This window comes from Bos javanicus, chromosome 3 (genome assembly GCF_032452875.1).
Source record: "Bos javanicus breed banteng chromosome 3, ARS-OSU_banteng_1.0, whole genome shotgun sequence".
Lineage (NCBI taxonomy): Eukaryota > Metazoa > Chordata > Mammalia > Artiodactyla > Bovidae > Bos > Bos javanicus.
The window spans coordinates 34,369,187-34,394,049 of NC_083870.1; the positions used below are offsets into that span (position 1 = coordinate 34,369,187).

At 41.4% G+C, this 24,863-nt stretch overlaps 1 protein-coding gene across 5 annotated transcripts in view; it reads left to right on the forward strand.

Moving 5' to 3' along the window:
* Nucleotides 1–587: 587 nt before the first annotated feature.
* SORT1 (sortilin 1) overlaps nucleotides 588–24,863 on the forward strand; it is a 67,445-nt gene continuing 43,169 nt past the window's right edge. For 2 of the 5 annotated variants that reach the window (XM_061410943.1, XM_061410944.1), the window contains exons 1-3: nucleotides 588–938; nucleotides 22,662–22,721; nucleotides 24,416–24,489. In XM_061410943.1, the coding sequence (XP_061266927.1) occupies nucleotides 630–938; nucleotides 22,662–22,721; nucleotides 24,416–24,489 (443 nt within the window). In that variant the 5' untranslated portion in view covers nucleotides 588–629. Of the gene's footprint in view, nucleotides 939–2,224; nucleotides 2,428–22,660; nucleotides 22,722–24,415; nucleotides 24,490–24,863 lie in introns of those variants that run through there. The other 3 variants (XM_061410945.1, XM_061410946.1, XM_061410947.1) reach the window with 2 other exon arrangements.

Consider the following 24,863-nt stretch of genomic DNA (forward strand, 5'->3'; position numbering starts at 1 on the left):
CACAAGACTCAGCCCACACAATTCGCATTCACTTTTGTCAGCAAGGCGGCTGCTGCAGTAGACAATGGACGCTCCAAAGTGCGGGGGTTAAAAACCAGAAGCACCGGTTCATGAAGGAGCCCCCTTTTCCAGATAAGCGAGCTCAGGGATTCTCTGAGAAAATTTTCCAGGCGCTGCCGCAACCCAAAGGAATTTTAGGGGTGTCTCTGGGGGAGAAGAGGTGACCAACCCAGCCCCAACTTGAGGGTGCCAGGGAGAGTAGTGGGGGGTCGGGACGCCACGGAGCGGGGGGCATTCTTGTGAAGGAAGGAAGCTCCTCTTAACTCTGGAAGCCGGGCCTTGGAGACGCGGGGCGAGCGGGGGATGACCTCAACCGTCTCTGCCACGTTCCAGCCAATCAGTCCCGCATCTTGGCATCCGAATCCAGGACCCCCGAAGCCGGAGGCGACGCGAGCCAATGAGCAGTGGGCCGGGGAAGAAGGACAAGCGGCCAGCCTATGGGGGCGGAGAGGCCCGGCTCCGCGTATCCAAGGAGCGCCGGGCTCCGGCTCGGGGGTGTGGCGCGGCGCCTGCGGGGGTGGGCGGGAGCGCCCGGCTGCAGGTGTCCGAGGCGTAGGCATTCGGCGGCGATGGAGCGGCCCGGGGGAGCAGCGGACAGCCTCTCGCGCTGGCCCCACGGCCTCGGCCTTCTTCTCTTCCTCCTCCAGCTGCTGCCGCCGGCGACACTCGGCCAGGACCGGCTGGACGCGCCGCCGCCGCCCGCTGCGCCGCTGTCGCGCTGGTCCGGCCCCGTCGGGGTAAGCTGGGGGCTGCGCGCGGCCGCGCCCGGGGGCCCGGCTCCCCGCGGCGGCCGTTGGCGCCGCAGCGCGCCCGGCGAGGACGAAGACTGCGGCGGGGTCCAGGACTTCGTTAGCAGGCTGGCTAACAACACACACCAGGTGAGCGGGCGCCAGGTCCGGCCACCTCCCGGACTGCGAGGTACCGACCCTCGTACCCCCAGAGGCCCGCCCGCCAGGCCCGCGCAACCGGCCGCTCTTTCTCTGTCCGCGCGCCTCGCGTCCCCGAGGAAGAGACCCCGGCCGCGCGGCGCCCGCGCTCACCCGGCCGCGGCCCCGAAACTGCGGCTGCAGGAGGGCCGAGTCGGGCCGAGGGAACGACCCTCGGTTGTCGCGGCCCAGGAGGCGGCTGTGTTTCGTCACAGGGGAGGCCGGCTTAGACTTTCACAGCATTCTTTTTTTTTTTTCTTCCTAAGTTGTCAAAATCTATCGAGCGTTGTTGTTTTCCGTCTGTATGAATAATTAGGATCGAGTAACGCTATCCCCCACGAGGAAGCTGCAGGAGTTAATTACCTTTTAAGTGGTTGGAGAAGTTGGGGCTGCGCAGAAGCAAAGGTGTGCCTTCGTGGGGTCAGTACTTCCAGGGTCGGTCGCTGGTGTTCAGAAGTACCAAAGCAATTATTAGGCTCCTATGTGTGTTTTAATAGCTAAAGAAACAAGGTTGTCTGTGGGATTACAGTGTGTGATCTGTCTTACGCCTTCAATTTGGTCTTCTGTCTTGGTATTGGACTCTAACCAGGATGTCTTGACACTGTTTTAACAATGGTTTTCGATGGTGAAGAAACACTGCAGAGATTCTCCTTTGAGCCAGGTCTTAGACGAAAACTTTAGAAATTGTGGCAGTTCTGTCTCTGGGGATAAGCATCTCAACCTTTGCACACTACTGGATTGACAGTAGTCAGTGTCCTGGCTACGTGCTCTAGTGCAACCTGGGCATCTTCCTCGTATTTTTTCTAGAACTAACGATTTATTTGTTGCATAATGTCTTTTCAGTTCAGTGCATTTTCTCCGTTATATCTCTTCCTCTTTCAGAGAGAGCCGCAGTGAGGGGACAGAGGTGAGTGGCTGACTGCACTTGTCTTTGTAGAACCACATTCTGTACCAGCCCAACTTCAGCCTCCCCTTGATCTTTCTTCCTCTGCTTGGACTAGTAATCTGTGCAGAATTCTTTGTTCTGGGGACCCAGGGCAATTTCAGCCAAAGCACAAGTAGTCTGGGAAAACTCTTGCTAAATGCAGTCCAAACAACAGCTGTAAAAAGGTGGCCAAGCTAATGCTGACCTGTGGGACAGGTTGGATGCACATAGGGCAGGATGAGAACTGGGAAGTCTTCCTGTTTGACAAGGAAAAGAAAAATGTTATAGACTTCCATCTCACAGTGGGGAGTGTAGAAAGGCTTTACAACACCAGTGCCTAATTTATAACGGGACCACTTCCTTCCTTGAGCCAGCCAGACACAACATTCTTACTCCAGACACAGCATTCTTACTCCATATTTGGCTTCTTCTCTTGCTGATTGACCTACCTTTAGGACCTGCTGCTGCTCCTGGATTTATTCTTTTCGTCAGAGTCTTCCCTGGTTGGTTTGAATTGATATGTCATTTGTAATATATTGGTTTCTAAAGCAAGAGGTTGAAAAAAAAAAAAAACTGGCTCAGGAGGTGCTTAGGCCAGATCTATCAAGAGCAGATCTGAAATCTCATTCTTTGAGGTCTCTCTCTCTATATATATATATGTTTTTTTATTCCCCCTTTCTTTCATTTTATTTAGCTACTCTTTCCAGTGATGTTTTTAAAAAATTGCTTTTTAAGTCTTCTTTCAGTGACCTTCTTTAAGAGAACTATTTTTGCATTTCTTAATTGTCTACAGTTTCTTCAGAGATCCCATCTTTTTTATAGCATGAATATGTAAGTGGAGCCACTGTTAATAATAATCACCTTAGAAACAGTTGAATAAAGCAGTTCTTAGCAGTGCACCCACCTTAACCAAGAGTTGTTATGTAGTGGTTTCTTCTGCTTTGCAATTCTGTATTTTTAAAAGTCATAATGAATCATCCTGAAACTCTGTTGAAGAGATCCTGTTGTGAGAGCCTTTATAGACAGTGTGAAATAAATGTATCAGCATGACTGAACAACTTTCTAACTTTCTATTAGAAATATTGTATACTTTGTACAACTGGGAAAGTGCCATTTAGAGTAGTTTTTCGTAAGATAACAGGGTTCAGTTCCTAAGAAGAATCAAAAGTTCCTGGTTCTCTTCTTACTTGTTATAGGGATAACCTGCTGTTCATGTCAAGCCTCCTTCATGTAATCAATGTAGGTGAATATCTTCCACTGTCCAAGATGTGTTAGATATTGGAGGTGCCAAGATACAAAGAGAGAGAATTCAAACTGGAGAACGAAAAGCCTCAAAGCTTTTAGCATATCTCCTAGACCTGTTCCTGTGGCCTGTTTAGCTTTGTGAGACTATGCTGGGGTTTAATCTTTAGAAAGCAAAGTAGAACTAAAGCATGAGAGTGCTTTTATATTCTTCAAGTTTTAGAAGACCTTGTGCTGTAATGACCTATATAGACTTGGTCTCTTCAGTCATGAAATCCAGCAACTAAGTGTGTGTGTGTATTTATAAATGCTTTTCTTCTTAGACTCAATAAATAACCTTCCTTTTGCCTTTAACCCCGAACTCTTTTCATGACACACTTTTAACTGATTCTTTCCTTTAAATGCTTAGAGTGTTCATGACATGTATAACCTTTGTGCAAGAGAGAAGTTGAACAAGCCTAGACGATTTTATTAATGTTGGTTGCTAAGTTGGATTGCTTCAAAACATTCCTTCTATAAGCACCCCTTTGAGGTTAGGCCTGAAACTGTGTCTTAAAGAAACAGATGAAATGCCTTGGCCAGAGTTATGGCGGTGGCTGACATAATTTCCTTACTTCTCGTTCCTGAGTTCAGACCATTTGACAATTTCCTTAAAACTTTTAACACTTAGGATTAATAAAGCCAGGAACTGTGGTTCATTCTGTGTCCTTCTGTTCCTGTCATTAACTGTTTCTTTACATGTAACTTCACAACTTCTACCCCAACATCAAAGCGTCTGGTTTCTTAAATAAAACAGGCCCTGTGGTGAGGCCCTGTTGTATGGGGTGTCAGTTCTGAGAAGAATGTGTGTGTTTGTTTGCTGGTGCTGGCAGGACTCAGTCCAGGCTGACAGGACTGAATGTGCCTGTTGGAGGCTTTATGGAGTGACTGCTCGTAGCCTGTTGCGGATCTTTGTCACACCCAGAAATCTGAAGGTCAGTGCCTTTAACTGCCCTGAAACTTTCTAACTGCCTCTTTTATTGCAGTACCCAGCCCTCTCCTTATACTGCCTTCCCCAGCACTCCCACCTTCAGCCTCTAGTTAATCTTCTCTTGAGCCCTGTTTCATCCATTCGTTTTGAGGTCAAGGAATAGAAATTCTCTAGGCTCTCCTTCCTGGTCCTGATTGAGCAGAATGAGCAAAATCCTGTTGAGGACTCTGCACCCATACAGTGTATCCATCGGACCTGTAACCCCTAGGAGATGTTCAAATGACTTCTGTGTCTGGGATTTCAGTTAGCAGTATCAGCCAAGTTGATGAAGTATACTTATCTGGGGAAGGGTTAGTTATCATCTGAGGTTTGGTTAAGGTGAGGGTAGAGAGCTAGCCACGTAGAATAAATGGCTCAAAGGGGATCAGATCAGATCAGTAGGGTAACAATTAGGTAAGTTCTCTGCTGACTCAAATATTTGGCTCTGCTCATAGTGATTTTTAATTAGAAAATTAAAAACACAGGTTAGTTTCTACTGGCAATTTTCTTTTTATAATGGTGATAATAATAGGCTCCTCATCCTGCTGTTTTGATCAGATATTTTGTGTTAGGTTCACAGAAGCGGTTAACAGCCTCTTTTGTACTCTGTTGATTTCAAATCAACTCTTGCCAGTAAACGTTGGGTTCTCAGTGAGTGACTACAGAGACTGTGCCCCACAACTTTGCCCTAGTTGGCCCGTTACTCTCTTGTGATCCTCAAAGAAAGGGCAGTGCTTAATACTGAGTTGTAGAGATCAGATCAGGAGAGTCACATTTCCTCTTCCTCCTCCCTTCCTACTCCTCAAAGTTCTCTCCTCAGAAAGTGGACTGTGCCTTGAGATTGGAGAAATGAAGTACAGATGTTTTATACAATTAGAAGCTAAGATAGACCAGAAGTTAAGGTAGACCAGATATCAAATTTGACATGTAACTAAAAATACAGCCTTTTTAGCAAAAGGCTGTGTGTCAGTGGCTTAAAAAATATTATAAAACAGATACTGCATTTGTAAATTTCTTAAAAAAAAATTTTTTTTAATTATCTCTTTATTTTTTTCTAACCAGTGTTTCTATTGTATCTTATACTCTTTTTTAAACACTTAGTGAAAAACTTGTTCTCCCCACTGTCTTTCTGGCCTCACTGATCTGTATGTAGGTGGTTCTGAGGAGTAATGGGGCTTGAGGAACAAATTGGTCAATTTCAGTCTGTTCTAGGCAGGTGTTTTTGGTGTTTTTTTTTTCCTTCTGACACTGTAATGGTGACTATAGTCAAGGTTGGGTTAGTAGTATGTGGCTTTGAGCTAGCTGGCTTGGATGAATCTTCATGATAGACTCTTCATGCTTGTAGAGGCTGTTAGGTGAATGCTGGACATATGGAGGTGTTTTGCTTGTTTTTTCTTTCCTTTTTTTTAAGATTGGAGCTATTTTTCCTTCTCTGTTCTCAACCCCAGTCTCAGGAAACCATAGCAAAGACAGAATCTTCCATTCAGAGCCCGTGGTGTTTTGCTGAGAAAGTTTTCTATGAATGTAATTTATTTTCTGTTTTGCATTTCAATATCTGGCCCTCAACTTCTCATCTACAACATGAGAAGTTTTGGACTAGATTGAAATGTTTAATAAGTTCTGTGATTCATATAGAAGAAGAGGAGGCCAGAGGTTGTGATCACAAATGTTTATTGGTTGATTCCAAGTTTAGAAGCAAATTGTGGCTGTTCTGCTTCCCATTTGAACTTGAACATGGCCTGGATTTCACATCTGGGGTAATTTGTTACCACTTCCAGAGCTTGCTTCAGTGAAATACGAGTGTTCTTAAAGATAATGGACGTATTTTTGTCCATATATTTATGAGAAATTTAACTCTTATTTGGGCAAAAATACTTTATTGTTCCTTGTTGATTGGAAGAAATCTAATTTTAATCAAAGCTACTAGCCTGGATAGTCCAAAAGAAAACCAAATAGATACCTAACAGTAAATTTGTTTTCCTTTTCCTTCCCTATAATACTCTTCCAAAAATGAGGCTTTTTTTTTCTTTTTGTTATGGCTGCTTGTGTGTTTGAAAATAGATGGTCAGCCTCCCATAAATATACTCAGCCCTGTGCTAGTTAGAAACTTAATGTGTGATTAATTGACTTGATTTAGATTTCTTCTTCATTGGAAGAAAATGTATGTTTTTTTCCTTCTAGGGCTTATGTATCTCTCATATTTGCTTTTGTTAAGAGTTTTGCTCTTTTTACCTGAATGTTCTAAAAAACTAAGTTCTAATGTTGTATTTGAGCCTATTTGCAAATCTAATTCAACAGTAAGATCATCCTGAAGAGAAATTGAACTGGGAAGGAAATTTTTAACTGACTTTAGTACTTCTCAGATAATTCAGATCAAATGTTTATCTGGTACCTGCTCTTTGTCAAAGGGATTCCCGTCATAAGCATGTTATATACAAAATTCAAAAAAGAAATCTTAATACCTAGACTTCCCTCGTGGCTCAGACAGTAAAGAATCTGCCTGCAATGTGGGAGACCTGGGTTCAGTCCCTGAGTCGGGAAGATCCCCTGGAGGAGGGCATGGCAACCCATTCCAGTATTCTTGCCTGGAGAATGAATCCCCATGGACAGAGGAGCCTGGAAGGCTACAGTCCATGGGGTCACAAACAGTCAGACACGACTAAGTGACTAAGCACAATACTGGATTTGAATCCTGACTGCTGTTTCATAGTGTATTGTATGATTATAGATAATCACTTAACGTCTCTGACCTTTATAGTTTTGTTGTTGTTTGTTCGTTTTACTAGAGATTCAGCTTTAGGATTATTTGGTGAGTCAAATGAGAAGTTTTATCAAAATGTTTGTTAAAAGTAAAGTATTGTGTAGGTATCCTTTTGGAGTTCTGGCCTGTGCAGAAGAAAAGTTAAACATTAAAAAAATCTGTATTGTTGTCATGTTAAGGATTTAGCTGTTCAGTGATGGTTTGCTGAGAGTCTGAAAGAATTTTAGAAGAAGTCATGATGACTGCAATGCAGTAGTCTGGAAAGGCCTCATGGATGAAGAGAGAATCAAGGTGTGGAGGAAATTCTTAGGGAGACCTGTAAAGGCTCGGAGATAGGAGGAAATTCTTAGGGAGACCTGTAAAGGCTTGGAGATAGGGAAGTCCACGATATGCTCAAGGGATGATCAGCAGAGACTTTCTTTTGGGAAGAAGTAGTTGATGAATATGAATAAGGTTTCCGGAAAAACCTAGTTAAAAAGATAGCTCATTGTAAGGGAAGGAAAGAAACAGGAAGTACAGGGAGGGAGTCTGCTAATGGTACTTACTGGGGAAAGTATTTGAACAGTTAGTGGTTGACAGAAGGCTGCTGCTGCTGCTGCTGCATCGCTTCAGTCGTGTCCGACTCTGTGCGACCCCAGAGACGGCAGCCCACCAGGCTCCCCCGTCCCTGGGATTCTCCAGGCAAGAACACTGGAGTGGGTTGCCATTTTCTTCTCCAATGCATGAAAGTGAAAAGTGAAAATGAAGTCGCTCAGTCGTGTCCGACTCTAGTGACCCAATGGACTGCAGCCTACCAGGCTCCTCCGTCCATGGGATTTTCTAGGCAAATCAGGAGGCTAGACAGGAGGCTAGAGCTAGATAAACCAGAGGTGGAAATGGAGAGCCAAGAAGAGTTATCCTTTTAGAGGTCGACCATTCTCTGTGGTCTTGGAAGAGTATGTCCAGCCTGGAACAGGACAGAGGACAAGGCGGACCATCTTTTGTCCTTGAAGTGCTCAAGGTTTCAAGGAACACTTCAGGACTCCTGGACCTTACTGAAGGGGGAAGTGAGCCCAGGGATGAGAAGTTCAGGAGCTAGAAGACAATGAAGCCTGTGAATGGATTTTTCTGAACATCTGTCAACAAGGATAAAATTGAACTCTTGCTGATAATGTGCTTAACAGTTTGAATCATAGATTGTTAGGCTGATTAGCTGGTCAGTTCTCTTACCAATGAGGCTAAATAACTTGCTTACAGGCCAAGAGCTGGTGTAGAACATGTATGTCCTGTGGCGCTGCATTTGGAAGGTTGCATAGAGATATTTTAAGTCAATTCATTTGCTTTAAAGGTAAGGCAAGATTATAGACTCTGGCTGTAAGTCATGTAGTTATGAATTCCTCTCTGCTCCTTAAGGTCATAGTTCCCTTAACAGAGCTCAATTAGCCTTTCTAAGCCTCAACTCCCCATCATGTAAAATGGGAGTATTATCATAAGACTTTGAAGAGAAAACATTTTGAAAACCTTGAATCCTACCATGTATGTAGGATTTATGTAATTTCTTAGTAATCCTGTTGATCTGTTTCTGTGTCCATAGAGCCCAATCGTCAGCCAAATGATGCTGGTAAATACCAGCTCCCGAGGAACATGTGCATAAAAGGAGACAGATGAGGCATAAATGTATTTGGTTTCATTACTTGGCAGGGTTGAGTGACAGCCTTGGGCGGGGGTGGCAAGAATGAGAGTGAGTCAAGATTGGCAGAAGTGTAAGAAGCATATGTGTTCTTTTTTTTTTAAGCTTCATGATTACAGCAAAATTTAACTTGTTAATATGAGTGATACTAACAAGTAATATTAATTTGAGTCCACTCCAGTGTTCTTGCCTGGAGAATCCCAGGGACGGGGGAGCCTGGTGGGCCACCGTCTTTGGGGTCACACAGAGTTGGACACGACTGAAGTGACTTAGCAGCAGCAGCAGCAGGTGGTGATTAGGAAGGAATGTGATCTCAGGTTAGACCTGGATTCAAAGTTTAGTGGTGACCAGGGAGAGATGAATCTTAATGAACCTTAGTTTTTTCATCTATAAAATGGATATACTAATACCTACCTCCTTAAGGTCCTTGTGAAGATTAAATACCTACCTCTTAAGATTCTTGTGAAGATTAATTAGGGTTTGGTGTGTATTCATCCTTTATTAAAGGTATTTTATGATGATTATCTTCACACAGCTTCTAATGGATTACTAGTTAGATGCTCAGATATTTGTGTATGCACTTAAAATTTTTTTTCATAGCTGAAATATTCCAGGAGAATGAGTATGGTTACTCACAAGAACCAAATCTGGATTAAGGAGTACATTCTACTTATGTTCTTGGACTTGGAGTTTAAAAAAAACTGGGTCTGATAAGGTAAAGACTGTCTATCCAAAGTGTCTGTTTTTTTAATTTTATTTATTTTTAATTGGAGGATAATTGCTTTACAGTGTTGTGTTGGCTTCTGCCATACACCAGCATGAATCAGCCATAGGTGTAAAACTGCATAATAAACCTAAAGCTTGGGGCTTCCCTGGTGGCTCAGTGGTGAAAAATCTGCCTGCCTGCCAATGCAGGAAACATGGGTTCAATCTCTGGTCCAGAAAGAGCCCACATGCCTCAGAGCAGCTAAGTCCATGTGCCTCAACCATTGAACCTGTCCCCTAGAGCCTGGGAGCCACACCTGCTGAGCCCAGGTCTCACAGTTACTGAAGCCCGCGTGTCCTAGAGCCTGTGCCCCGCAATAAGAGAAGCCACATATTGAAAAGCCCTTGCACCACAACCAGAGTAGTCCCTGCTCTCCACAACTAGAGAAAGCCCATACAGCAACGAAGACCCAGCACAACAAAAATAAATGTGTATAAAACCTAAAGCTTAGTGAAGGAGAAGAGAAATATCACTGAACGATTTTTTATTACGTGCGTATCTCTTTAAAGTAGCATTGCACCACTTCCTGGCCTACATTAACTCTCCGCTCTGGTTGAAGTTGCGTCCTCACCAGTCGCTGTAGCTTGCCGTGTGCTCCGTTGCTTCTTGTCTTTGTTCTCATGGCATTCCTCCTGTCTGCCTTTCTAGCTCTGTTTGGTGTTTTCTGTTCTCTCCTATGGCACTTAACAGCACTATGTAATCGAGCACTTTACTGTAGCATTCAATTTTGTATTTACTTTCATTTATCCCATTGGTATTCTCCAGATTATAGACTTCTTAAAGATAGTACAAGCATGCCCCTTAACTTCACCCTTTGCCTCACACAGTGCTAGAGAAACAGTAGTCAGCAAATGCTCAGTCTGGACTCAGCAAACACTTGCATTCTTGCTCTGCCCCTTGTCAGGTGTGTAGCTTTGAGCAAATTACTTAGCCTCTCTGAACTTCCTTCATCTATAAAGTAGCAGTGATGCTTTATGTATCATGAGTGCTCAATAAGGGTCAATATTATTATTATTCTTTAATTCAGCCATTTTTTATTGAGCACCTACCACATGTTAGGCCTTGTATTGGGTCCTGGGAACTGATACAGAGCACAACAGACAAGATCCCTGCCTTTATGGACCAGTAGACAAAATAGACATTAAACAAATATGTAGTTATAAATACAGTAAGTACCAAGAAGGAAAAAAGCAACTGATAGAGCTCCTGAGAAATTATTTAAGCTGGTGCTTAAAGATGAATAGAATTTTTCCTGTAGGAGTGTCCCAGGCAGAGAGAACAACATGCTCACAGATGTGGGGCTAAAAAGAGCATAATGCCTCCAAAAATCTGGAGGAAGGCCCGTGTGGTTGTTGCAGAGAGAGTCAGGGGCTGGCCTCCACACCCTGTCGGGAGCCATGAGCTTTTATGGTTCAGTTAGCTGGCAACTGGTGAAGACCCTTTCATCATTTTCTTTTCTTTGAAATGAGACTAAGATGTAAAAATTAAATCCTAAGAGTTTTGAAATTTAACTGATTTATTAGGCATGAATAGAAATGAATTATCCCATGAAAATGAATTTTTCAGTAACTGTGCCTACCCTTTTAAGTGCCAAAGTTTTTGTTGTTTGTTTTTTAATGAATATCTTTCTAAAATACTTCTCTGCTTCCTTAGTCAACAGTATGATCTTGGATCATTAAGGAGATTAAATTATGCTGTACCACGACTCACATTATTTTAACGTGGTGTGGCACTAATACCCTCAAGGTCCGCTGAGATTTGCGGGGCTATTTTCACCCATTTCGAATGGCCCAGATTTATAAGCTTAGTGAAATGGTCTGCCTTGCTGAAGTTTACTCTTTTTTTCCTATAAAAATGATGGTCCCCTTTCAAGATCCTGTTCCTTCTTACTGTTGTTCCTGTCTCTAGAAACACTGTCCCCTAAATTTAACTTCTATAAACTAAAAAATTTTACTTAGCTTAATTTTACTTCTGTAAGATGCTTCTGTAAACTAAGAAAACAGGTTACTAATTTTAGACAGTGTAACAGGTTTAGCAAGCTGATTTGGCGTGATGGTCTGCAGGCTTCTCTTAGTGGTCAAGTCTGTAGGTTTTTACTGCATGGACAGTGGCGTCAGAGGTCTCTCTCCCTTGGTTCCTTTCAGTGGGTGCCCAGGTTGTTGAGTTTTCTAGATACGGGATTATTGTTGCCCTTTCTTGTTGACACTAGACTATTGTGGAGCAAGGAGCTGATTTTTTTTTCCCAAACGAAGACAGAGCAGTGGAAAAGCAAACTGAGTTGTGAAATTATCGATGAGTCATAGAATATTAAAGCTTACAAGAATTAGAAATGTTGTTGTTCCAGCTTCGTCACCTTGGTGGTGAAGTGAGGTTGCACTGCTCAGATTCACAGAGCTATTGGCAGAGGCAGAAATAAAATTCCAGTTGACCAGGTATTAAGCCAATGCTCTCTCTGTATCATCCAGCCTCACAGGAAACTGAATAATTGAATAGATTTGCAAGCTTATATGCTGTTTTATGTTTAGCCCTTTTATTTCTAAGGATAGTCTCCAGGAGAACTGGAACGTTTGTGATCTTATTTTTGGCTCATGTTGTGTGATCCTAGCAGTGCCTTATTTAATAGAACTGTATTCTGTTAAGGTTTTCTTCCTGCCCGCAGGAGCTTTGCCCAGTTTGTCCCAGACCTCTCTTATACATCACTATGTCCTGTCTGTCCCTGTGTTTCCTGGTTGGGTTTGGAAGCCCGAACCTTCAACTCTAAGCCTTTATGGAGTCACCAGTGCCTTGTTACTTCATTTGACTCTCATTATTCCAGTGAGTGAAGGAGCATAATATAGTTTTATTCCTGAGGAAATATAATAGATTCCCAAGACAGAAAATGATTTGTGCCTGCTTTCCCAACCAGCTAGTTACTAGACCAGGTTTTAACACTCTTTTGCAGTTTTATTTTCAGTGACAGGTTGTCTTCTGTAGGTTGAATATCTTGCATGTTCAGTCTTCATTTTTAGACTTCTGTTAAGTGTGTTCACAGAGTACAAACTTCACGAGCACAGAGTGTGTGTTATCACTGCTGTGTCCCCAGTGCCCGAAAAAGGGTCTGGCACGTGGTAGGCAAGCAGATTTTTTGTGGAAAGAAGGCATGTGTGTGAAGGGTGACATCATTCACTCCCTGTTTATTTGCCAGAGAAGCTGTTCCTGATGGCCCGTCGGGTCATCTGCAAGTGGCTTTTAAACTGGGTCCCCCCATGTGAAACTGACCCAGGCTCAGTTGTGTTGTTGTGAGTTCTTTGAGTATTTTACTTTCGATTGGGTGTATAACTAAAGATAGACAAAGATTTCTCATTACCAAGTTTTTTTTCCCAAGCTACAGTGACTCTTGGGACCAACTGTGAGTTCTCCTAGCCATAGCAACAGTAATTTAATTAGGCTTCTAGTTTAATTAGATGTGAAGACAAAGTTATTTCTGTGAAGAATGTTGTGTTTTGTGGCCTTTATTTTTTTCCAGATGAAACTGAAAAAAAATTTTTTTTTAATTTTAGTTACTCAGTCATGTCCAACTCTTTGCGACCCCATGGACTATAGCCCGCCAGGCTCCTCTGTCCATGGGGATTCTCCAGGCAAGAATACTGGAGTGGGTTGCTGTGCCCTCCTCCAGGGGATCTTCCCAACCCAGGGATTGAACCCAGGTCTCCTGCATTGCAGGCAGATTCTTTACCACTGAGCCACCAGGGAAGACCAAGATGGAACTAGGGATGAGCCAGATGAGCATAGAAATGGACATTTGTGTTCATTCATGGTCTCTTAAATGTGTGAACCTCAAGCTTTTAAATGGTGGGCATTAAATGTGTGTATGAGTCTTGCATTATCCAATGTCAAGGTGAATGTATTTCAGAAAGCTGTCACCGACTTTCTGACCTAATGAGTCCCTGGAAGCCCACTTGGTTGTCAACACCATCAGTGACTCCCTCTACCCAGAGCTCCCCTGCTGGGGTCAGTTACGGCTGTCAGCACCACCCAGGACACTGACCATCACGGTCCCTTCAGCAGATGATGCGGTGGGGAGCAAGCCAGCCACTCCGCAGAAACTGTGAGGAAGAAACATCACCATAAACTCTACCAACAAAAGGTGCTTTCTGTTAGTATTTAGAAGAAGTTGCTTTTAACCATAAACATAAACACACAATTTTACCTGCTATTCTGTAAATCTGCTTTTTACTCAACATGTTTTGAACCTTTCAAAGTCAGTAAACACCTGAACATTTTCAGTGACACCTGGTATATATTGTTTTATTGCCTGAGATAACTTACTTAACAGAGCGTCAGTTCTTCATCTAGAATATACCGATATAGTAATATGGGGTTGTTACGTGGATTAAATGATAATGTGTGTAAGGCTTGAACACAGTAGATGGCCTGCAGGATGTAGTGAACATGCAGGTGTGTAACGTCCTCTCTGAAGATGTGTAATTATCCCCTGGTGATAAATTCCTCAGTGGGATTGCTTGAGTCATGTGGTTGGGACATTTTCAGTTGATTCACGTCACCAAATAGCTCTCCAGAAAAGTTAACAGCGGTTTATATACTCCTCTCCCACCCACGGTGCACACAGGCGCTCTGGTCTCCACTTCTCCCTGGATGCCTGTTGTCAAGCTTTTCCAAAAGGTGGAAAATGTTATCACATTCTTTTTCTCTGATTACTAGTGAGATTGAATAACTTTTCAAATGTTATTGGTCATTTCTGTGTCCATTTGTGAATTGATTGTTTGTGTCTTTTACCTATTTTCTTTTGAGGGCTTTGTCTTTCTCTTATTGACCTGAACACTTTGTATATTAACCCTTTGTTGTGTTGCAGATAGTTTTTCCAGTTTTGTTCCAACTTTATGTTCAATATTTTGCTATTAATTTTTTATATAGTCAAAGTAATTGATATATTAAGGGTTCTGGCTTTTGTATCATTTTTGAAATGGCCTTCTCGTTCTAAGTTTGTAAAAATATTCACTCATACTTCTAGGATTTTTGTGGCTTAACTTTTTGTGTTTCAATCTTTGGTCTATGTGGAATTTAGTTTGGAGTGGGGAGGGGTGGTAGGAAGGAAGTTAGGAATCCAGTTTTTTTTTTTTTTCCAAATAGCTAGCTTTACCAACTCTCTTTTACCAATGATTTGAAATGCCTGCTTTATCATACATTAAAAGAAACTTTGTCTAGTCTTGACCTTTGTTTTGTTCTATTGCTCTGTCTTGTCTATTCCTGTGCCAGTAACTGTGCTATGAGATTAATAAATCTCTCACTGGATGTGGCCAAGTTTCATGCTCATCTGCTCCTGATTGGATCAAGCTGACATTTTACATAAGTAGTCTTAAATTTCTTGGTTTCTGAGCTTTCTATGATAGGGTATGATTATGTAATCTGAACTACTGTATTTACTCTGTGGTCCCTCTGGATGCTGGTTTTGGATCGCTAATCACACAAACAGCATGTTTACGTGGTTTCCCTTAACTCTGACTTGCTTCTAGAACCTACATTTGGCTGGCTGTTTAGCAATATGTAGTGGCCAGATCGTGTTGTCTTTCTGCTAAATAAGCTACCTCTTAGGCATACTACACTGGGGCAGCACAACTATTGTTTATCAGAAACAAAACAGGCCTCAACTCTGCCACCTTTTCCATTTCAGTTGTTGTGTATGCAGCTAATACATAACATCTTTTTTTGTAACAGCGTTTGAGGTAGATCCTCTCCCTGCTGTTGGCTGGACTCCTCAACTCCTGAATGTTGTTGTGTATTTATTATTTTCATATTGTAGGATGTTCATTGGAAATACTGTGTCGGAGGTTTGGGGTTTTCTGTTCCTAAAGGGCTTATTCTGCCTTGTGGTTCTTTCTATCCACAGAACTTTGTCCTCTGCTCTTATTTCTCTTATTCATCTTACTTTGCCTTGATTAGAGCAGTTGAACCATAACTTATTAGTTGGTTATGTTCTGCTGTATATACCGCTGGAAACCTTCCTTATGTGAGTAAGTGATCCTGTGGCGGCGTGTCAGTTTTCTTTGGGTGTTTCAAGAAGTGATTTTCTTTTCACACACATTTCCTTTTCTCTGTTTTCATTATCCTTTCATTCCCACCATAACTGTGTTTATCCTGATCTTGAAGTTCTTATTTAACAAGTACTTGATATACTGTATTCTCAGCACTTTACTAGTTGGTGAAATCAATATGTTTTATAATATGTGTTAACAGTGTTACCCTTTGAATTTTTTCAAAATACTTGCCTATATCTTCGTGTTTGTTCTGCCTGCACAACCCCCTCTGCCATATCCACTATTATTTATATCTGTTCCCACCTCCGTAAGCTCTGTTTAAATCTCAGTGGACAGACTTTTATTTCTTCATAGTAAAATATTTGAATTTCTCTTCTGTATAGTCTGAGCCACTAGACTACACAGAGGTGGCTTAGATGGTAAAGCGTCTGTCTGCAATGCGGGAGACCCAGGTTCAATCCCCGGGTCGGGAAGATCCCCTGGAGAAGGAAATGGCACCCCACTCCAGTACTCTTGCCTAGAAAAATCCATGGATGGAGGAGCCTGGTGGGCTATAGTCCATGAGGTCGCAAAGAGTCAGACACGACTGAGCAACTTCACTCACTCTGTATAGTCTACTCCTGGCCATTGCCTCTAAACACTTTGATGTATTTGGGGGAACTTCACCAATTTTTGACTATATGGAGTTGTTGGTAACTACAGTGGAAGGAGAGGAATAAGATCACTATTGTACATGTGAACACTCAAGAATACACACTAGTGTTTAATAATGTTTCGGCTGGCAGTAAGGGCATGGGAAGAAACCCTGTTTAGCCATTATTTACCGAAATGGTGGAAACCACATTAGAGGAGGGGTTACACACAGGTCTATTTTGGTAGCAGGGGTTTGTGAATAGACTTTTATGGAATTATTCATGGGATACTTAATATCTTGTAAGATCTTGTGCTAGGCCTGACAGGTAATACCAGATCATACTATTTACCATCTAAGAAGTCCCAGCATAATTTGAGAGTACAAGCAACAGTACTTGGAGAGTTCTGTACAATTTATAGTACAAACAGCATCCATAAGAACTGTGCAAAGTAATGCCTAAGAAGAGATCATTCAAGCTCTGATAACTAGGAACTAGAATGGTTGGTTTTACATGGAAAAATGGGATTTCAGCTGTCTTTCAGATCTTTTGCACTGGTGTAGTCCCTCTCTTGTGGCTGTCAAAAAGAAACACCCACAATATGGGGTGCAGCCACTATGAAAACAGTATGGAGGTTCCTCAGAAAACTAAAAATGGAATTGTCATATGATCCAGCATTCTCACTCCTGGGTATATACCAGACAGAAGTATAATTTGAGAAGATTCATGCACCCTTGTGTTCATAAGCAGCACTATTTACAATAGCCAAGACATGAAAACAGCCTAAATGTCCATCAGCAGATGCATGGATAAAGAAAATGTATGTGTGCAATGGAATATTGTGTATATGTGTGTTCTTAGTCACTCAGTTGTGTCTGACTCTTTGCAACCCCTGGACTGTAGCCTGCCAGACTCCTCTGTCCACGGGATATTCCAGGCAAGAATACTGGAGTGTGTTGCCATTTCCTCTTCCACGGGATCTTCCTGACCAAGGGATTGAACCTGTGTCTCCTGCATTGGCAGGCAGATGCTTTACCACTGTGCCACCTAGGAAGCCTAATGGAATATTACTCAGCCATTAAAAAGAATAAAATAATGTCATTTGCAACAACATGGATGGATCTAGAGATTATCATACTAAGAGAAGTAAGTCAGAAAGAGAAAGACAAATACCATGATATCAATTACATGTGAAATCTAAAATGGGACACAAATGAATATATCTACAAAACAAAAACACACTTACAGATACGGAAAACTGACGTGTGGTTGCCAAGGGACTGCAGGGGAGGGAGGTTGGGAGTTTGAGATTAGCAAATGCAAACTATTGTAGAAGAATGGATAAACAACAAGATTCTACTTTGTATAATGCAGGGAACTGTATTCAATATCCTGTGGATAAACCATTATGAAAAAGAATATATACATGTTTAACTGAGTCACTTTGATGTACAGCAGAAATTAAACTCAACATTGTAAATCAACTATACTTCAATAAAATAAACTTAAAAAAAATCCTGCCAGATAATGGTGAGGACCAATGGAAAAGTTCAGAACAGAACCCTTCTTTAAAACCCGACCTTTTAAAAGGTATTCTCCCTGGGTATAGATTTCTGTCTTTACAGCTTTTCCCCAGTTCTCGAAAGACTTTGATACACTGATTTGCATTGTTTCTGAAGAGAGATCTTCTATGATTCTTTATTCCTCTGTATGTAATATCATTTTTTCTTCTGGATACTTGTAAGATTTTTATCTATCACCAATTTTGAACAATTGGAACATGATTTGCCCTGGTATAGTTTTCACTGTGTTTCTTAAGCTTGGGGTTTGTGAGGTGCTTGGATCTCTGGGTTTATATTTTTCATTAAATTTGGGGAATCTTTGGTTATAATTTCTTCAATTTTTTGTATTCACACCCTCCACATCTTCCAGACTTCAATTATATATGTGTGTGTGTGTGTGTGTGTGTGTATTTATTGGTTTATATATAGTTGCTTGAAGTTCTTTAGCTCAGTGATTCTTTGTTAATATTTATATTTTTGGCCTTTTTTTTGCTGTGTTTCTCTTTGGATAGTTTCCACTAGGTATGGCTTCCAGTTTATTAATCTTCTCTTCTGCAATGTCTGATTTCCTGTTAATCCTATTCATTGTAATTTTCATCTAGGGTGTATATTTCTCATCTCTAGAAGTCCAATTTGAGTTTTTTAAAATACTCTTCCATATCTTTAATGCTCATCTTTGCTCAGTCTATTCTCTAGCTTCTTGAGTGAACATCTGGAGTATTATTATAACTTCTAATGTCCTTAATGTTATTATTTGTGTTATTTCTGGGTCAGTTTGATTGATTTTCTCCTCATTATAGGTCCTGTTTTCTTCTTTGCATGTCTGGATTTTTGTTGTTGTTGTTAACTGTTGGACATGGTGAATTTTATCTGCTTGAGTGCTATATATTTTAATATTCCTATAAGTATCCTTGAACTTTGTTCTGGGTCATGGTTAGGTTACTTGACAATAGTTTGATCGTTTTCAGTCTTGTTTTTAAGTTTTTTAGGCAAAACTAGAATAGCGTTTGGGTTAACTTTTCTTCATTACCAAGGTAAAACTTTTCTGAGTATCCTATCCAGTTCCTTGTGAAATATGAGGTTTTCTGTATGGTTGTTGGAAACAGGAATTGTTTCTGGTCCTGACTAAGGCCCTGATATTGTTTCCTTCAGTTTTTACCCTGGCCTCTGGTAGATTCCTAGCATTCATGTGATGATTAGTACTCAGGAGAAAACTTGGCAGGGTGGTTAGGGAGCCCACATCTGTAGATCTCCACTGTTCTCATTCTGTACAGCTCTCACCTCTGTCACACACTTCACTATGAACTACAGCCTCTTTGGCTTCCCCAGACTGTCAGCTCATCTCTTCAAAGGAGAAAGACCTCTGGACTCTGCCTTGTCTCCCCTTCCCTGTACCATGGCCTGAAAATTATTTCAGGACAGTACACTAGGGCAGATGTAGGCCATCGTTTGCTGCTTCTCTTTCAGGGATCATTGTCCTTCATTGCCAAAAGTCCAGTGTCTTGAAACCTCTGTTTTATGTATTCTGTGTTGGTTTTTATTTTATTTTTAGTTGTTTCAGGTGGAAGGTAAATCTGATCCATGTTACTCCATCTTGGCTGGAAACAGAAGTCCTCTCAGAATAGAACTTTGACATTGCATACTCATTTCTGTCTTGAGGAAATTAAGTGGATCTGGCCATATCTTTTCACTCCATATCCTCCCTTTCAGAGCTCTGAAAGTAGGTCTTCTAAGAAATGAATTTAATCTTCATTGTCTTCCATGTGCTATGCTGTTTGTGCCGCGCTCAGTTGCTCCATTATGTCCAACTCTTTCTAGCCCACCAGACTCCTCTGTCCATGGAATTCTCCAGGCAGGAATACTGGAGTGGGTTGCCATGCTCTCCTCCAGGGGATCTTCCCAACTCAGAGATCGAACCCACGTCTCCTGTGTCTCCTGTGTTAGCAGATGGATTCTTTACCACTGTGCCGGCAATAAGGAATCTGCCTGCCAATGCAGGAGACGTGGGTTCAATCCCTGGATCAGGAAGATTCCCTGGAGGAGGAAATGGCAACCCATTCCAGTATTCTTGCCTGGAAAATCCCATGAACAGAGGAGTCTGTAGGCTACAGTCCATGGGGTAGCAAACAGTCAGATACGACTTAGCAGCTGAGCACACTATGCTGTGTATTAGTTGCTAAAATGAACAGGCCTGGTCCCTGTTCATCTGGTCCCTGAACCAGATGGGCTTCAGATCTAATGAGGCAGGCAGGCATGATTCTTGTTGCTATAATTAGAAGTAATACATGTTTTGAAATGTCTAAGATGCTACCACAGTGTAGAATGACATGTATATTTTGTTAAACATGATAAATAAGCAGTAGAATTAATGGCCTTTTGCTGACATTTGTAAATTCTGTCTCCTAACCATGACCAGATTGTCCACTTCTCCTGGACATCTGTAATCTTCCTGTTAAAGGGGTAGGATTGAGTCTGTGGTCTTGGTTCCCCAATTCTCCTGGATTTGTTTCCTTTCCATATGACCTTTTCTTTCTATCTGAGCTTTGGTCTGTTGATAGATCTGATTTCATTATTTTCTTTTATTTACAGCACTATAAGAGTGGTAGAGACTGAAATATAAAAAATTAATTGCATTTTCTCTAGGTGGATGAGTTTTCTCAGTGAGTTTATGCATTTTCAAAAGTAAAATGTAATTGGTTGCTGGGAAGGGAAGACCAAGGGTAGCAGAAGGCCACTATAACAGTTAATGAATTTCACTTCCATTTTCCCAAAGGAACTCTGGATGGTGAATGAGGTCAACTGTACTTTGATTTGTTTGGGTTAAGTTGAGGGTTGCTAGTGTCATCTAATAGTCCTCCTCTTTCTGTGACTGAGCAATAGAAGATATGAGTAATGCCAGTGTGTCTGCTGACTGCGTCAGGTGTGTAGAACATTGCCTGAAAAGTGAAAGCTTGATCAAGCTAGCAAGAGCTCCAGTGATGGAATTTTTCTTTTATCCTAATCAGCTTTTGTGCCCAGAGCCTGTCTTGGAAAGATAGCCTTTGTTTAGATGACTGTTAGCCCGTGCAGTCTGTCTGGTATTTGTGGAAACTCTGGATATCCCTGTTTCTCCTCAAGGAGCTCATTGATGTAATTTCAGACACTGTATCCTCACTCAAGAGAACATGCTGTCTTGCTCTGTGTGGTATCTTAGAAGACGCGCTGCTGTGTCAGTTTTTAAGCTTCTGGTTCCAGATGTCTCTAGCAGCAGACCTACTTTTTCTCAGATGCTTGGCCAGCTTACATGTATGAATAGCCTTTCTGTCCTGCAGTGGCTATGAGAAGCTCTGAGCATTTGAGAGTTAACTAGCGTTTACTGAGCAAGCCGTCTGTGTGGCACTGAGTGTACTATTTACAGAGATTGTACAAGAGATTCCGTCGACCTCAAAGCTGCTTACAGTACAGGGGAAAGTGGCGTAAGTGAATTTAGCGACGCATCTAGTAGGACCACCAAAGAAACTTAGAAGGTAAGCCAAACAGTTAATGTGTGAGTTCTGTTTCTTCAGACGTCTCTGTTGCGATTGGTGGCTTGAGTGACCATGCAGCTGGAATCCCACCATTTATAGACATGCTGTATTTTGAATCAACTTTGTGGTTTGGGAAGGATGTATAATTCAACAGATGCTTATTGAGCATGCAAAGTATCATGGTAGGCACAGGGCATACTATAAAAATGACTATAAAAATTATATCCTTGGCTCCTAAGGAACTGCTCATATTTGGAAAGGCAAGGCATATTTAAGACTCTTAAAATCTTTGTAATATTTTTAAGTCTTCATAAAAGAAAAGCATAGTCATCAACAAACTACTAACTCCTCTGGGTGGTGGGGCTGTGGTGAGGTTGTGGTGGGGAAGAGGAAGGATCTTCACTTCTTACTGTATACATTTCTAATATTAATATATGTAGTAAGAAGTTTTTACCAAGTGCCAGTGTTGCCTTTTTGGTATTATTTCTTTATCGGTTAAAAAAGTGATAGAGACTAGTAGATTATACACATAATGTTAACTTTATGTGTATCTCTGTGTGATAAGATTTATATTTTCTTTGTTGTCTCTCTCTATTATTGTCTGGGCTTCCGAGGTGGCTCAGGGGTAAAGAATCCACCTGCCAAGCAGGAGACATGGGTTCGATCCCTGGCTTGGGAAGATCCCCTGGAGAAGGAAATGGCAATCCATTCCAGTATTCTTGCCTGGAGAATCCCATGAACAGAGGAGCCTGACAGGCTCCAGTCCATGGGGTCGCAAGAGTCAAAACAGGATTTAGCGACTAAACAACAATATTATTATCTACTTTTTTCTATAATGGATATATATTATTTTATAAATAGAGAAGAAAGTATTGGAAAACCAAAATTTGAAAGGACCTACAATAATTCTTATAATGAATTTTAATATGATTACCATATTTTGGATACAGCATACCAGCTTTCCCTTTTTTGTCTCCTCACTTTCACCACAACTTTATTAAGGTGGTTCTATTATTATTAATATTATTACTATTGTAGTTATTATTATTAAATAAAAAGGTGAAACAAGGGCATTTACTCTTGCTTCTTTCCCTTGTCATTTGGGTGTATTAGCCTAGAAACAAAAAGAATCCAGCTATTAGCTATTTGGCTGTACTGTGAAGGCTCCTTAGAAAAATTTAAATTATGCTGATTGGGTTACAATTATATCTGTCATTGTGGGCTGTGATCTCTTGTTTTAAAATATCCTAAGAATACTTTTTGTATCTTTATATTTAGTTCTGTTGGAGAAAGCAAATAGATTATCCCATCTCCCCATCTGGTACAGTGAAGAGAACTCATCTGCTTGGCTTACTTTGTGTGAGAGAGAATTAAAATTTCCAAGTTATTTGTGATTCAGGTTAAGTAGTTAAATGCTGTCTTTTCCAAATTTTGTTCCAGAAATCCATATCCCCTTTTAATTGTAAAGATAATTACTTTGAAAGTAATAGTGGTCTGTGTTATTTAAAGAAGTCAAAGATTGAAGAAGAGATGTCATTTCTAAATGAGTTTTTTTTCCCCCCTTATAGCATGTATTCGATGATCTCAGTGGCTCAGTATCCTTGTCCTGGGTTGGAGACAGCACTGGGGTAAGTAATGTTTTGACTTTGTTGATTCAGCCTAGCAAGAAGATGGTGTAGATTTGGGGGAGTTTAAGTGCTAAATGTTTTACCTTCTGAAATTGTCTCCAACTTCAGCTGTAGGAAATGCATTTGTAGGACAGACTTCCAGAAGGCTGTGGTTGGTTTGGTTTTGCTTTTAGAACTAGGAACATCTTGTGACCACCTTCTTCCATAATAGAAACTAGACACCTTTTTAGTCTTTGGTGGCTGCTTGATATCAAGATGAGCAAGAAGAAGAAAAGAGAAGAGTGCTGTGTGAAAAGGGAGCCTTACAATTCTTGGGAAAATTTCTGTGTGGAAGTAGAAAACGGCACATTATACATGTTGGCATTTTTCCTCCGAATTGTATTGTTCCTGTATCCTTTCCCATAGTTAGTGTTAAAGGACTGTGGCAGCCATGGGCTTATCACTGTTCAGCTCCATCTGTTGTCCTTCCCCCAACCACAAAGGAGGTAGGTACTGCCAGGATTGGGGGAATGAGACAGTCAGTAAGCTTCTCCTTAATCCTCGTAGCATGTAACCTGACTCCCAGTAGGAGGTTTGCTGAGGATTCATTGGCCTCAGGTCTTGAACAGGGCTTGACATTACCTGCTCTGTTATTATCCTGCCTGAGCAAGGGCAGGGACCACAGCTCATGCCCTCCAGTATTCCAGTAATGTATGTATCAGAGCATTGAGGCACGTGAGGCTATATCAGAAGCCGAAAGAAATACAATTTTTGTACTAAAGAACAAGTTATTAATTTTTAAATTGCTGGTAGAATTTCTTTAAGCCTGTCTCATTTGCTTCTAAAATTTGAGTTGTTCACTATTTCCCATGATTTATCACTTTATCTAAGATAGTTGATATCTCCAAGATTTCTTGTTAAATGGCTGTATGAGACTCCCTAGCCTCTTATTCCAATCTATCACAATCATATCTTCATGCATGTTTTCTCTAGAAAAATACTTATTTAAAAAATTGATTTCATGGAGAACTAATAGCAGGGAGAAGAAGAAAAGGACAGATGTGACATAGCAACCTCTATTAGAGCATTCACCCTATTCTAGCCTTGTAATCAGAAAGAGATGATTCTTGACTGAGAATATCTTAGAATAATGTGGATACAAAACAGTTAAATTCTTCCTTTACTGTTATTTGGAGTTGATTAGCTCTGTTTCCGGAGAAGGCAATGGCACCCCACTCCAGTACTCTTGCCTGGAAAATTCCATGGACAGAGGAGCCTGGTAGGCTGCAGTCCATGGGATCACTGAGAGTCGGACACGACTGAGCGACTTCACTTTCACTTTTCACTTTCATGCATTGGAGAAGGAAATGGCAACCCACTCCAGTGTTCTTGCCTGGAGAATCCCAGGGACGGCAGAGCCTGGTGGGCTGCCGTCTGTGGGGTCGCACAGAGTCGGACACGACTGAAGCGATGCAGCAGCAGCAGCAGCTCTGTTTCACACTGCATCAGGTGTAGGCAGTGGGACCATCTCAGCAAAATTAGCTGAGAATTTGAATCATTGTAAGCCATAATCACTTGGTCCTTCTTGGTTTTCAGATGTATTACAATATAGGCTACTGTGAAGTAGAATTATTGGCAATCTTTCTGATATTCAGATGTTGCAAACATATAATTGGATTATGTTTCTTATTGACCACATGCTTTTGTCTCTCCAGATCATTTTAGTCTTAACCACCTTCCATGTACCACTGGTAATTATGACTTTTGGACAGTCCAAGCTATATCGAAGGTGAGATGCCTAGCATATGATTGGGGAATTTGATTGAGTAACATATTGTGACTGTAAGTTCTCTGCTTTTCTAGGCATGATGGGATCTAACAGTTGATTTAAAAGATCTTCTGGCCATCTTAAATTTTCACCAGATTGTCGCCCTTAGCACATTTTTTAATATCTAATTAGCAACCTAAAGCAGCATGAAAAGGAATCTAGTTCCAAGGAAATAAGGTTGACCTGACTGAGTGGCAGAACAGTAAAAGAAGATAAAGGAAGAGTCTATAGGAGTGTGTGTATGTTTATTTAAATGGATATTTATTTGTGGGGAGGTAGCATAGAATAGAAATGGCAACCCACTCCAGTGTTCTTGCCTGGAGAATCCCAGGGAT